At 39.1% G+C, this 15,743-nt stretch overlaps 1 protein-coding gene across 5 annotated transcripts; it reads left to right on the plus strand.

The window, feature by feature from the left end:
* Window positions 1-391: 391 nt before the first annotated feature.
* Window positions 392-14,838, plus strand: osbpl2a (oxysterol binding protein-like 2a). Of its 5 annotated transcripts, none has more exons than XM_017487705.3 (14): window positions 392-510; window positions 8,293-8,400; window positions 8,489-8,600; window positions 8,684-8,759; window positions 8,895-9,029; window positions 9,127-9,224; window positions 9,324-9,506; window positions 9,596-9,703; window positions 9,924-10,013; window positions 10,821-10,944; window positions 11,873-11,989; window positions 12,095-12,218; window positions 12,341-12,431; window positions 12,521-14,838. In XM_017487705.3, the coding sequence occupies exons 2-14, from the start codon at window positions 8,364-8,366 to the stop codon at window positions 12,621-12,623; spliced, it is 1,398 nt and encodes a 465-aa protein (XP_017343194.1). In that variant the 5' UTR covers window positions 392-510; window positions 8,293-8,363; the 3' UTR covers window positions 12,624-14,838. The 5 variants fall into 5 exon arrangements, with proteins under 5 accessions (XP_017343194.1, XP_017343192.1, XP_017343195.1 ...); XM_017487703.3 differs by having other exon boundaries at window positions 394-517; XM_017487706.3 differs by having other exon boundaries at window positions 415-510; window positions 8,296-8,400.
* Window positions 14,839-15,743: the final 905 nt, after the last annotated feature.

Below are 15,743 nucleotides of genomic sequence, written 5' to 3' on the forward strand. Positions count from 1 at the left end.
TACAAATGAATCTAATTATAAAAATACACAATGTAAGGATTTAATCACCAATATTTGTTTTACAGCAGCAGATCTGTCCATAATCTCAAGGCTGTTAAATATTCTTTAGTAGCCTATCCTTAAGATTTGCTTCAAACATTTCACACAGCCTAGATCTATCAGATATTTAACTAGCCTATATTTAGACTATAGGCTATTGTAAGAGTTATTAGACAGTAGGCGCCCACAAGTGGAAGAGAGCAGCTGACAAGAAGGATATTTATCACAGTGCATAAAAATAACACACATCCATACCTTTTTAGTACCCCCCGTTTATGCTACGTCAAAATCCCGCCTATTTGGACGAGACCTGTATCCCATCTGTCAATCAATAGTGGACCCACCCCTTTCTTAAAGCCTATAGGCTCCTTCACCTGTCAATCACCTTGCCCTTGCGTCATAACGCCCGCTCTTATGTCTGTCTTCCAAATTGGACACTTGTTCTGTGTTTACTGCTGGAATAATAACGAGGTATTAGGTGACGTAAGACATTTTGTATTCATTTAATCATTCGTAATTTATTGTTTAACCGTTCTATCAAGAATGTAAAGAAGTTCCGCTTTTTGGACTGGCGCGCGAACTACGCTGTCAGGTTGCGTGCACGTAGCTGGTTAGCTTAGCTAACGTTAGCTAACACAGGCAACGTCAACATTACTCAGCTAGTTAGCTAGTCAAATTAGCTACCTTTTAATGGTATAAAATGTTTCTGAGGCTCGACACTGAGCTGACCAGCTAAGCGCATTCTTTATATTGCCAAAGTATGGCAAACTTGCCCCAGTTAGCTCGCTAGCCTGCAGTGTTATTGACGGTTGTTATGCAGCTTGTGGTGTAAACATGTAGAGTTTGGGTTATCCTGGCGTCCAGTCATGTGAACACGTAGTTTTGTTATAGAGAGAGATTTATGGGGAGAAACAGTTTGAGATGTCGAGTATGACATTAGGTATGTATAGCTAAATTAAAATGTTAAGTTGTTATTAAACGTGTGCATCTAATTCATAAGAAAAATGTCATTTCTCCCTCTTGTTCAGCCTGGGATTCCTGGGATGGACATAATGACACTGAGTGTAGAGTAACCCTCAGCTAGGTGTTTATTAAAAGACCATTTGAACAGTCATTATGAATCCTTTCAGGGATTCTCTCTGCTTAATTTGCCATGATGTGTAGAGCATCTACAGAAACGTTCAAGGTGTGCTCAGGTTATTAGAGATGGGGTGGCAGAAAGGTTGGCATGAGCCTACTAGGTTAAGGCTCTGGGTTACTGACCAGAAGGTTGTGGGTTCAAGCCCCAGCACCACTAAGCTGCCACTGTTGGGCCCTTGAGCAAGGTCCTTAACCCTCTCTGCTCCAGGGGGGGCGTATCATGGCTGTCCCCGCGCTCTGACCCCAACTTCCTAACAAGCTGGGATATGCAAAGAACTGATTTTCACTTTGCTGTAACGTATATGTGACAAACAAAAACTTCTGCTTCTTCTACAAAAGAAATGACAGTCCACATAATAACAATATAATATTGCTTTATAGTTACAAAAGATTTGGTCAAAAATGTACAGTCATTAACTTACAACATTAATATTTACAACTTGATTTAAATTAACATGAGCTAGATAGGATTGAAAAATAATTAAATAGATCTCTCATATCTGATTTGAGGTCAGAGAAGCCTGTGCTATATATTGACTGATCTTGTCATAGCCACCATAAACAGCACATTGGTGATCAGCTTTCCTTCTGTACATGAAACTCTTCCTCTATTAATTGTTGCTGAAATGTAATGTAATTTACCCTGAACCTGTCTAAGCCAGTGGCTTATTATTGGAATTGTTTTTGATTTATGTGTGTTTGTGTTTGCACAGATGTAAACATCCACACTTGATCAGTTTTGACCTACAAAATACTAAATGTGGTTATAATATGAGCTGTTTAACACAAAGGCTGTACCACCGGTAAAACTGCTTTCTCTGGAAGAAATGACGTTCATGTCAGCTGTTTTCAAGGGAAAGACCTTTGATTCTTGCATAGCATTGCATTACCTGAGTCTTACTTCGTCACTCTGTTCTCTATCACACATGCACACATGCACATGGGTGCACAGGTTACAAGGTCCTGTTGTTGTCACTAAACACAGAGAGGACAATGTGTGTTTGTGTGTGGGTGTGTATATGCAGATCGTCGGTTGTGAGCGTTGGTCCTCCTAGAGGCCTCTTGATAGAGAATTACTTTCTAGTCCTCCCATCGAAGTCCCGTCTTCTCCAGCTCATTGCTCGGCTCTGGCACTCTCCTGCAGTGGCTGGCGTGCATCCACATGGCTCTCTGGCTGACCTTTACCACAGAGCGAGTGACGAAAAGGATCTAGGATGGCCCCAACCACCGTGGCTTGTTCCACCTGGTCCTGCGGAAGTCCTTGCTCATGATCCACTCTCCGGGCTTCCGATCATACAGCAGGCCTGTGACTGGAGCTGGAAAAGCTGCCTTTACATGCTTGTGGATAGAGTGCAGAGCAGAGGACAGGGTTGCACAGTAATTTAACATTGCATCATCACATGTTGCAGTGTCGGGAAGAGGGGGTGTTACAGGCCCAAGTCTCTGAGTCTTGTTGTTTACACTTTGTTATTTTTGTCATGTTCAGTCGCACAGGAAAGGTGTTCGTCAGCCTCTGCTGGAGCGCCGCGATTTGTGCTCTGTACCTTGTGTTGACTCCATAATCCCACTTTGGGTTGATCAGGCGGACATCGTTCTTTGGGAATTCATGTGAAACCTTGACCCAGTCTGTGCCAAGTTTCACCATGAGCAGTCGTCGTAGTTCATGAGTGGTGGGTCTGAATTCTCTGCAGAATATCTGAAGTTCATCCCCAAACTTTCGTCCTCCTACTTCGCGGAGAGCTGGCAGATGCGTCATGCTGCTCCTGATGTCTTCCAATGTCCAAGGTCTGTGAACTAGCATAGGGCCTCCTTCTCCGGCCACTTCTAGCATTGGGGCATTTACCATGGCATGCACTGTCCCTTCTCTGTCTGACCTTGTTGGTCTGAAGCCCTCAGGCAGCAATGTTGTTGGTCCCTTCACTTGGGATCTCGTGTGTAACGCCACCGATGAAGCTAGGACGGCTGGCACATAGTTCGGTGGGGGTTGGTGGCTCAGTTCTGACAGGTTTGGATAGAGTGGCGTAGGCTGGGCCGCTTCATCGTGAGAATATGCCTCTGAAACTGCAGGTTCCTTCCTCCTTCCTGGCTGTGGGTGTCGCGGTGGGGCGGAGTCCAGGTTGGGATCGGTTTTCTGCAATTTAGCACACTGAGAAACAGATGAGGGCTCTGCCTGACATTTTTTCCCCCCTCTTTTATGTACCTCGCTCTGCCATTCAGCAAATGCCTTCCAGTCTGCTAAAAACTGCACTTAGCCCTTTGTTTTAGGGGTCTCTCTCTCTCTCTCTCTCTCTCTCTATCTCTCTCTCTCTATATATATATATATATATATATATATATATATATATATATATATATATATATATATATATATATATATATATACACACACACACACACACACACATACACACACGGTATATATCTTAGTTTTGAAGCTGTGATCTAAGAAACACCACCAATATCTCTGCCATCGCAGAGGTGAAGTTCCAGGAACGATAAGAAATCGCTCCATGTAATACTTCATTGACTACATAATCATCGACTCCCTTCCTTACAGACAGCAATACACAACAGGGCTCCAGATGGTGACTAAAATGGTCGCCAATGCGACTAACTTTTTAATTTTGCGACCATGTTTTTTCTGCCAGTGGCCACTGTTACCCAGAAACAAAACTTAAAAACAAATTAAATAGAAATTACCATACGTCTTGTTGTGTTAGGCTACTGAACTCTCCTCTCCTTTTGCGCTTGTGTCTACCTGCCCTATCGCGTGTACTCCTGTATGGTTGTGTGTCTGTGTGGCTCGGCAGAAGGAGAGAGGGAGAGAAAAGATTATTAGGACTGGGAATTAGTATAATAGAACGTCTAGTCAGGGTAGGCTTGAGTAAACAAATACATTTTAAGCCTAGACTTAAACACTGAGACTGTCTCTGAGTCCCAAACACTAATAGGAAGACTGTTCCATAACAGTGGGGCTCTATAAGCGAAAGCTGTCCCCCCTGCTGTAGCCTTCACTATTCGAGGTACCGTCAAATAGCCTGCATCGTTTGATCTAAGTAGGCGTGGCGGATCATAGAAAACCAAAAGGTCACTTAGATATTGGGCCCGAGACCGTTTAGTGCTTTATAGGCTAATAAAAGTATTTTATAGTTAATGCGGGATTCCACTGGGAGCCAATGCAGTATTGATAATATTGGTGTGATATGGTCGTATCTTCTAGTTCTAGTTAGGACTCTAGCAGCTGCATTCTGGACTAACTGGAGTTTGTTTATATTCCTACTGGAACATTCAGACAGTAAGGCATTACAGTAATCTAATCTAGAGGTGACGAATGCATGAACTAGTATTTCTGCATCATGTAGTGACAATATATTTCTTATCTTAGAAATATTTCTGAGATGAAAGAAGGCTATCCTAGTGATATTATCTACATGAGCATCAAATGATAGGCTGGAGTCAATAATCACTCCACGGTCTTTAACTGCTGTACATGTTGAAACAGAAAGTCCATCCAGAGTAACCATGTGATCAGAAAGATTTCTAGCTACACGTGAAACTAATAATAATATTTCTGTTTTATCAGAATTAAGTAAAAGGAAGTTAGTTAACATCCAATGTCTAATGTCCTTTACACAATCCTCAACCTTACTAAGCTTCTGTCTGTCCTCTGGCTTCACTGAAACATACAACTGTGTATCATCAGCATAACAGTGGAAGCTAATTCCATGCTTACGAATAATTTGTCCTAGGGGTAGCATATATAAAGTAAAAAGCAGTGGGCCTAAAACAGAACCCTGTGGAACTCCAAATGTAACCTCAGTATGCGTGGAGAAGTCTTCATTTACATCTACGAACTGATAACGATCGGTCAGATAAGACCTGAGCCAGGAGAGGACTGTTCCCTTAATGCCAACAACATTTTCTAATCGATCAAGGAGAATAGTATGATCTATAGTATCAAAAGCTGCACTAAGGTCAAGTAACACAAGCAGCGAGACACAATCCTGATCAGAGGCCAGTAGTAGGTCATTTACTACTTTAACTAATGCTGTGTCTGTGCTATGATGAAGTCTAAATCCTGACTGATACATTTCCTGAATGTTATTCCTATCCAAGTACGAGCATAACTGCTTTGCTACAACCTTTTCTAAAATCTTAGAGAGGAAGGGGAGATTTGATATAGGTCTATAGCTGGACAGTTGAGAGGGGTCAAGGTTCATTTAGGTACATAGCCAGTGCTAAGGGAAGAATTGATTATATTTAAAAGTGGTTCAATTACTCCTGGACAAATCTGTTTAAAGAAACATGTAGGTACAGGATCTAGTATGCAAGTTGATGAACAGGCTGAAGAGATTAATGTAGCTAGTTCAGTCTCTCTAAGCGGAGCAAAACACTCTAAACATTGATCTGATATTGCTACATTATCATCTAATGGGTTTGTTACAGTACTGTCCGGTTTTAATTTAATGGACTGTATTTCACGTCTAGTATTTTCAACCTTTATCAATGAAAAATTTCATGAAATCTTCACTGCTATGTAATGATTGAGTGTTTCTCTCTGTAGTGGTTTTATTCCTAGTTAATTTTGTTACCGTGTTAAATAGGAATGTAGAATTGTTTTTGTTATCTCCTATTAAGGTGGAGAAACAGATTTTTCTAGCATCGCCAAAAGATTTTCTATATTTCCGTAGGCTCTCCTTCCATGCTGTTTGGAATATCACCAGTTTGGTTTGATGCCATTTATGTTCTAATTGTCTAGTTGTCTGTTTTAAGGTACGTGTTTGATCATCATACCAGGATGCTAATTTTTTTTCTCTAATTATTTTTCTTTTGAGTGGAACCAGACAGTACAGAGGGGAAAGAAAAGGCAGTGTGAGGTAGCTGTTTAACAATGATATCATCATGTCATATGACATCACTATATTTTGGCTCCTAAAAATTTGATTTGGTGCCTAAATATTTTGGGTTTAGGAGCCAATGGCTCATATATATATATATATATATATATATATATATATATATATATATATATATATATATATATATATATATATATATAATTTATATATTTTTGCCTGGAGCCCTGCACAATGACTTTATAAAATTCTAATTCTACAGTATCTCACAAAAGTGAGTATACCCCTCACATTTTTGCAAATATTTGATTATATCTTTTCATGTGACAACACTGAAGAAATGACACTTTGCTACAGCGCTTGTGCTGAACCACTACTATATATATGAAACGCAGAGCATGACACACTTCTGTGTACCGATAAGAAGCAGTTTGAGGCAGTTTGAGGCACCCTAAAACAAACAGGCTTTGTTTTAGGGTGCAGGAGAAGCTTGAACAGAAGAACATGTTTGTGTCTCTGTACAGCAGATACATATAACATTCTGTACTGATCTCAGTGACATGACATGGCCTTCTTAGGCGTTATCCTCTGATGAGAATGAAACAGAACAAGAACAAAACTATTACAAAGTAAAAATGAATCATTTCCCACACTTGATCATCCACACTTGATCAGTTTTGACCTATAAAATACTAAATGTCGTTATAATACGAGTTGTTTAACACAAAACTGCTTTCTCTGGAAGAAATCATGTTCATGTCAGCTGTTTGCAATGCAAAGACCTTTGATTCTTGTATAGCATTGCATTACCTGAGTCTCACTTCGTCACTCTGTTCTCTATCACACACGTGCACGTGCACGTGGGTACACGGGTTACAAGGTCCCGTTGTTGTCACTAAACACAGAGAGGACAAGATTATTTGCCCGTAGTGATGACCTGTTTCTCATCCGAGCCATTGTTAATGAATACGGGTGTGAAAAACAGGTGGCGGTAGCTTAGACTGACTGCATACTTCTCAAGAACTTTTTGTTTGTTTGTTTGTTTGTTTGTTTTTGCAGTAAAACAACTGATTTACCGTTTCTCAGACTTGTGCTTGCTTGTTCCATTATATTCCTTTATCACCATTGTGTAAAGTTTATTCATATGAAACTCAGGCTTACAAAGAATGAGTTATAGGGTATAATAGATTAGGCTGATTTGATTGGTGTTGTCCCATTGTTTTAAGTTTGTTAGTATAGAATATAAGGCCGTAATACCAAGTATTGCTGTGCAGTGTGATGATATATGATATGATTATTAATATATAGTAACAACATGATGCAGTTTTCTAAGTATTATTATTATCATCCAGTGTCTGCTTTTATAATTTCTTTGTAACTTATTGTAACAAGTAACTGATTGGACATGAATATGTTTTTGTATCAGGTACTTAATTTTCCTCCTTTTATTTTGTGAAATATCTTTATGCTCTGAACTCATAGTGGCTCTTGCCAGTCTTTTTTATGATTATTTTATTTATATATTTATTTATTTTTATCAATTACACATTGGTTCTTTGAATCAGGAAATGATTAGAGACACTGTTGGACTTTTAAGCAAAACCTTTAACCTTTTGTAGACTGGTGTATATTTGACACATGACACTGAATAAACAGAGAGAAGCAGCGGCAATACGAGTGCTATTGTGCATAATTCACGTCGTTCACTAGGTGGCACCTTAGAGCCAAAACCTTTCTGTCCATCTGGTTTCTGAGTCGAACTGTAGTGCTTTCTCCTATCATGATTGTTGTTATGAGCTGCATCTCAAATGGAAAACCCTTGTAAAGTCTTAAATTCAAAAGTATTTATTCATCTACAAACTATAGAAAACCAGTACGCAAAATGGACCTTTCAGAATACACGAGGCAGCCGTCTTGTGTGTTCGTAGGTGTAAGCTCAGCTCAGCTATGTACTTGGAGAGTATACGGTCTCATTTGTAAGCTGCTTTGGATAAAAGAATTTACCAAATAAAAAAAAAAATATATTTTTAATTACTAGGTCACTGTCACAGCATTTGTTACCTGTACTATGTTTTAGCAGCATCACACACTGAATGCCTCAATTATATTCTTCCTAATTGAATTGAAATATTTGGTGCAATGCCTCACAGCAATTCACATTCCCATGTGATAGCTTTGCATGCATCATTTCTCTTATTGAATATGCCAGCACAATTCCTTCAAGAGCAACTCCTCATTTCTCTTTGCTGTATTTTAGTAGGACATATACAGACTGCTGCTTTGGAGGAACAATGCTCTTTCACTGACGACACCATTATTAACTCCATCATGAACAGTGAAGAGGAGTTTTATGATGCAGAGACAGGTGGGATTGGTGGATCGTACTAAAAACTTTAGCTACAGTCTGTATATTTTGTCTCTTGTAATCTTTTTTTTTTCTGCCACTCTAACAGGTTTGGAATCAGATGACTCCTGTGAAGTCAGCTTTAAAGATGCCTCTGGTTTTGAGAACAAACAGGCATCTAATGGCTGTGTGCGATCAGAGAATGGAGTGTGGGAACGAAGGTATGTTGCAAAGTTTTAGGAAGTCAACTTGTTAAAAATGGATGTATTTCTATTAAATATGTGCCTTTCTGTTTCCTGTGCAGGAAAACCCTCCCTGCCCCTATGTTCTCCAGACATGACTTCAGTATTTGGGGCTTCCTGAAGAAATGCATTGGCATGGTAGGGGGAATAAATATTCTGAATAATGGCGATCATATCGTTTTAGTCAGTAGCACTATGGGTTATGTGGTGATGATGTGGTAATGAGGTGATGTTAGTCTTGTAGCTTTTTTTTTTTTTTTTTAATGTATGCAGGAGCTGTCCAAGATAACTATGCCTGTGGTTTTTAACGAGCCACTGAGCTTTCTCCAGAGACTTACAGAATACATGGAACACACTTACCTCCTTCATAAAGCTTGCACACTATCTGATTCTATAGAGCGTATGCAGGTAAACATTTAGCCTCTAAATTATTTATTTTCTGTAAATGACTTCGATGTACCTAGTAAATAATGTCAGTACTGAGCTCTTGGGTTTTGTTCGTTAGCTCGTTGCTGCATTCGCTGTGTCTGCTGTGGCATCACAGTGGGACAGAACTGGAAAACCTTTTAACCCTTTACTGGGAGAGACCTATGAACTAATAAGGTAAGCCAACCCAATCATGTGTATCTCCCTGCAGCCTGCTGTCTATTTCGAAGTTTAACTGAACCTTAAGGTCAACCTTGTGGTGATTTGTGGCTTTAGGGAAGATGAGGGATACCGGTTGATCTCGGAGCAGGTTAGCCACCATCCCCCAATTAGTGCTTTTCACACTGAATCACTCAGCCAGGACTTTCGGTTCCACGGCTCGATCTATCCCAAACTCAAGTTCTGGGGCAAAAGCGTAGAAGCGGAACCCAAAGGAACTATGACACTAGAGCTATCCAAGTAAGTAGCCTATAGATGTAATGAACAGCCCTTATATAATGTATATAAAATAATACAATATTTTTGACATGCATGTTTTTTGTCCATAGGCACAAAGAGGCATACACTTGGACAAACCCTATGTGCTGTGTGCACAATGTCATCATAGGCAAATTGTGGATTGAACAGTATGGAACAGTAGAGATCATCAACCACAGGTAATGCCATCATCTGTCTCTCAGAGATTGGCCAAAGAGCAAACTGTCCTATTTAAAAACAGTAATTTTCTTGAATAATGATAGTGTAACTAAAATATGCAAATACCTTTATGCTTTAAATTTAAATTACTGAACAGGGTTGGTTGTGTCCTGTTAACTATTGACTGACTGTGATTAAATGTTCACTTGTTCTGTCTTTTTTTTTTTTTTTTGGCTGAAGCACCGGGGACAAGTGTGTACTCAATTTTAAGCCTTGCGGTATGTTTGGCAAAGAACTACACCGGGTGGAAGGTTATATCCAGGACAAGAGGTGAGTTGACATTAATATGAAATGTCGGGCAAGGTGGTTCACAGGGATTTATTACCATCACATTGTGTCTGGGCTTCTACTTTTCCTCTGTCACCTGTAAAAGGTTACTGCATGCACTGATGAGACAAAACATATGAACACTCGCAGATGAAGCAAATCATGTTGATTCTCATAACAGTGGCTCATGTCAAGGTCTAGGATATATTAGATGAACAAACAATTAGGGAACAATGGCCAGTTGTAAATTCTGAGCAATTTTGACAAATAATTATGGCAAAAAACTGTTTGAGCATCTCCAAAAATGTCAAGGTTTGTGGGGTGCTCCCAGTCAGTAGTGGTGAATACCTTCCTACAGTGGGCACAGTGTTCACAGTGGTCTGATGAGGGGCAAATCACGAACCAGCGACAGGGTGTTGGGCACCCAAAGCTCATCAATGTGTGAGGGCAACATAGGCTATCCTGTCTGTTCAGAACTGAAAGAAGGGCTACTGTGGCACAAGTTAAAAAAACCCCCCAAAAAAACCAAACCCAGCTCCACCATGCACCTTACAGGATTTAAGGGATCTGCTAACGTCTTGGTACCAGATACTCCAGGGCACCTTCCAAGGTCTTATAGAGTCCATGCCTCAGGACCTCAGAGCTGGCATGTGGAGGGCCAACATAATATTAGGCAGGTGGTCATAATTTTTTGGCTCATCTGTGTAAAATAACCAGATTGTGTGATCAAGACATTATCCATTTGCTTGTGTTTGGTCACGAGTCTTTATAATTATGAATCAGATTTAATTTAGATTTATTATGACACAGTAAGAAGAAGTGGCATGTTATCTATGGGAAGTGGACAGAGTGCCTGTACTCTATAGATCCAAAGGTCTATGAAACAAACAAGAAGGCCGAAAAGAAGAGTGGAGATTCTAAGAAACACAAGCAGGTAATGAGAATTGTTTATGCACTTAATAATGATGCATATTATTGCGAAATGATGTACTTAATGATGTTTTTGTGTTGATGATTGCACATGTGACACATAACGGTCTTACAAAACATTTCATGTTATAAACTGCAATAATGTTTTGCAATAAAGTTCTAAAAGATGAAAACATGTGAGCTGCATTTCAAAACATTTTTGTTATGTATAGTTATTGTGTTGGTGTATGTATTATGAGGTCCCAGGGAACCGTTATCATTTATTTCACAATTGGGCAAATGATCTGCAGGTAAAGTTTTAAATAATTAATGATTTTACAAGATCTACATATAGTATACATGGCTGTATTTTTAGGTCTTTGTAAATAGAGTAGTCTTTCTTAGTCAAAAAAGGAAAACAATGTTGTTTGTTCATCACAGGTAGCTTTTAGCAAGATATAGCATTTACATGTGAATTAGCAATTAGCAAGATATAGCATTTACATGTGAGTAGCCTTGCAAGCAAAAGTTGTGTAGGTATTGTAGTGCTGAACAGTTGTGATTCTGGATCTTTGTCTAGAATTCCACTTGACTAGTGTAGCAGGCTAGGAGTTTCAGCCTGAGGGGTGTCTGTCATAATGCTACACAAACGGGTTGATTTAATGAGCAAATTCAGCTACTTTTGAGCAGTGTTTTATCATATATTTTTTTTCATTCAAACTTTGCTGAATGTTTAATATAACACATTTCTTAATACTGTGCTCTGTATTCTCTGGGATTTTTACTGCTTCCATAAATCTCCAGTGACGTGTGTGTGTGTGTGTGTGTGTGTGTGTGTGTGTGTGTGTGTGTGTGTGTGTGTGTGTGTGTGTGTGTGTGTGTGTGTGTGTGTGTGTGTGTGTGTGTGTGTTAAAATGGACAGGGTGTTAAAGACAGTGTGTTTTTGCTTTAAGGAACTGAATACTGGTAGTGATGCTGATGAAATGCCAGATGTCCAGGAGACAGTCGCTATGATCCCTGGGAGTACATTACTGTGGAAGATAACCCCCCGACCTGCGCACTCAGATCGGGTAACTTCATCTTGTTCCTCCCCTCTGCCTTTGCAGAGATGTTCAGCTTTTATTATTTCTGGAAGGCAATTTGCCAGTGTTTCTGTTCCCTGCATTCCTCTCTAGATGTATAATTTCACCAGCTTTGCCATGACGCTCAATGAACTGGCTCCTGGCATGGAGGGAGTTATAGCACCTACAGACTGCCGCCTGCGACCAGACATAAGATCAATGGAAAACGGAGACATAGGTAAATACAGATTTTTTTATTTATTTATTTATTTTTTTAAAAATTATTATTATTATTTATTTTTATTTTTATTTTACTTATAATCATACCATTGGTGTGGAAATTTGATTCCTGTTTTTCAGACACTGCAAGTCAAGAGAAGGAGAGGCTGGAGGAGAAGCAGAGAGCTGCACGTAGAGAACGTGCTAAAGATGAGGAGGACTGGTCCACCAGGTAAAGCCTAATCCCTCATTAGTATACCTATACACACTCGGAGCTCCTTGAATTGAACATAATCTGTATATGGGTGTTGCTTTTTCCAGATGGTTCCAGCAGGGCACAAATCGTTATACAGGAACCTCAGACTGGATCTACACAGGTGGTTACTTTGACAGGAAGTACTCTGACCTCCCTGATATCTACTGATTTGCTGGGAAAAGAGCAAGGGGTTTGGTATACCTCTGGTCTCTCCATCACCCGGTCCTTATAATTATCTACTCACAAAAAGCCTTTTTTTTTCTCCAACTATCAAAATGTGAGACACATATGAATAATTTCTGAACTGAGTAACAAAACATCTCCTACCCACGTAACAACAAATCTTTATACTGGAAACCTGGAACTCGATACGACTGAATTAACTGAATTATTTGAAATCAAGGAAATGCAGTACACGGTAAAACAATGGGAAAGGCTGAGTACATGTATAGTGAATAATGCACAAATTGTTGCCCACCTTATCATATATCATGCTTGTTAAACTCAGGTGTTTTATGGGTACACAATATTCATGATGGCTGTACTGCATTAACAGCAATGGGGATTTATGAGACTCTTTTAGCTATTTATGATCAGACTAATACAACTATTTTATCATTACTATTATGGTGAATACCTTGTCCAGAAATGTGACTTTTGTAAGTGTAAGCAACACTTTAGGATTTCCAGTAATACAATTAGTGCAGTTAGAATTCATTTAGTAGATTCAATAGATGAGTGAATAATAGCTCCAGAAATAATTAGTCATTTTAGCATCTTTCAGGCAGAACTTCTATTTATCTCCAGTGATGCACAGGAGTTTACTAAAAGTTGCATGCTCATTCCTCACATGCATGCTTTTATGACTAGTCAAATATAAAAGCTGCTTATTGACCATGTTTACTTTATAAATGAAGAGGTTTTAATGGTATAGAAACTAACTAACACCTTTCAATAACAGAGAAGTCTAGTGTATCCTTCTGTTGAGATTTTAAGTTGATTATGGTTGCCAAAGTGACGCTCTTTTTGTGGAAACTAAAGCCATAAGACTCATCAGGACTGCATGTGTGTGTTTTGGACAGTCTCGCACACTTATGCACAGGCTTCATTTAAAGGAAATGGGTGCTATATAATGTTTTCAGCACTAGTTACTAAAGAATGTTTCACTTTAACATACAATCAAAGTGTATAAAGTACTCAAATGCTGCTTGGTAGAGCCTCATAGAAAAGGTGTTTTCTTACTAATTTGTATGTGTGCTCCTGAAAGACTTATAAAATGGGAATGGTGCACTACCACAAGGTGTTTCAAATGATCTCTCGGATGATACTGTCTTTATCGCATACTGTGCTTCTCTCCCTGTCCTATTCTCTTGCGCACCCACACATACACACAGATTAAATAATCTATGCAGACATTCATCAGAATGTATATTGTATCTTCAAAAGATGTAATGTGACATATTTTTGCAACTGTGTTGAGAATGTTTGGTATATTCCACTGGAGTCCGACATTACAAAGAAAAGGCTGGTGTGTTCGTCCCATCCAATCACTCTGTATATCTACAGTCTTGGTCCCAACCAGCTTATGTCACACATGGTAACTTTTTAGAGTGAGATACTTTTTGTTGTATCCCACACTGGCCCTTTGTAAAGATTGAACTTCACTGAGTGTTTGCTTAGATTTGTAAACTGTTTTTTGGCTGTTTTTGGCAACATCTTTGGCCTGAATTTTCACTGATGTATGTTCTGCTGAATTCCGCTGCATTTGACCAGAACAATTAGTTGCTCACCAAAGGGTGCAAGTGTAGCAACTTATACATGCTCCATATAGTTACAATTTCCTTACCCAAACCTACATACGATAAGTAGGTAATTCAGTATATTATGGCAGGTTTCAAAATGAACCATTTGTATTCCATCGTATATTATTGTACTTTACTGTAATTTAAATGGCCGTTAAATGATTCTATTAAATTATATGAATATAAATATATACCGTTCTTCATCAGCCGTAATGTAACAGTCATAAAGGCTACTGCTATAATGTGAAATTCAGATGGTTAATGTTATGCTGATCCTGTGCCAGGTCCCGCAGAGTGCAGCTACATAAAGCAAACATTGTCAATATGGTAAGTAAAGCAGGTGGAAGCATGTTGTTACTAATAAACGTTGTATGTGAAAATACAGATCCACTGCATCACAAACAGCACACCTGAAATGACCCATGTACGCTTTATATAGTTGCGCTGAATATAACTTTTCTTATATTTTGTATAGATCATATTAACTGCGACATGTTGTCTAACATGATGTAAATCTGGTCCTTCAAAAATTAGCAATATTAAATGTAAAATAGAAAACAAATAAATTCCAGTGAATGTAATTGTGTACATTTGCTTTATTGATAGCATGGTGAATTGTTCAACACCGAGTGCAAACATTTTCATACTATTGAGACAAAAAGAAAAACACATTTAGTGTGTCAAGTTTCACAAAGGTTTCTTCAGCATTACAAGTAGCAAAAATATTGAAGCAGCAAATAACCCCCCTTTTATAACTTATAACAGTATAACAAGAGTCTTCATGTCTGTGTTATAGGTTGATGTTACTAAGTTTTATGGAAGACAGAGAGGCAAAGCTGTACCAATTCCAGAAGGTAGTGATGATCGTGACAGCAGTGCATCAGACAATGAGGTTATAGTAAGAAATTATCAAGTTGAGGATCAGGAGCATAGCAGCATTGAGAGTGAGGACAGGGAGGAAGAACGTAATCAGGAGCAGCCACCAACATGTCGTAGGTTGTTGTGGAAGTCAGGCATTCGGATTCATTATCCAATGCCAGTTTGGAAGATGCATCTTGCCTCAGCAGAGAAGGTGCATTCTCCAAGTCATTATTTCAAGCAAATGTTTTCCTCTGAGTGTCTCAAACATATTATCCAGCAGACAAACCTTTACTCCATGCAAAAACAGGTTAACTCACCCCTGAACTGCACAGAGAAAGAAATCGAACAGTTATTTGGGACTGCTTTTCAAATGTCCATCTATGGAGTTCCTGCAACACATACGCTGGCAGACCCGCACACGCATTGATAAGATGCCTGATGTAATGCCAATGAAAAGATGGGAACAAATCAAGAGCAACCTCCACTTCAGTGTCAACACTTTAGACCTTGGCAATGATGACTCAAATCGAGATCCTCTCTTCAAAATAAGACCTTTCCTCAACTTTGCTGTAGAACGAATGAGAAGCATTCCAATGGATGAACACCTAAGTGTGGATGAACAAAT

Source organism: Ictalurus punctatus, chromosome 15 (genome assembly GCF_001660625.3).
Source record: "Ictalurus punctatus breed USDA103 chromosome 15, Coco_2.0, whole genome shotgun sequence".
Taxonomy (NCBI): domain Eukaryota; kingdom Metazoa; phylum Chordata; class Actinopteri; order Siluriformes; family Ictaluridae; genus Ictalurus; species Ictalurus punctatus.

Coding starts and splice junctions, on each gene's coding strand:
- osbpl2a (XM_017487703.3), top strand. CDS start 454: ATGTCTGTCTTCCAAATTGGACACTTGTTCTGTGTTTACTGCTGGAAT. Junction 8,760..8,894: donor TGAAGAAATGCATTGGCATG/GTAGGGGGAATA, acceptor TAATGTATGCAG/GAGCTGTCCAAGATAACTAT. Junction 12,219..12,340: donor AATGGAAAACGGAGACATAG/GTAAATACAGAT, acceptor CCTGTTTTTCAG/ACACTGCAAGTCAAGAGAAG.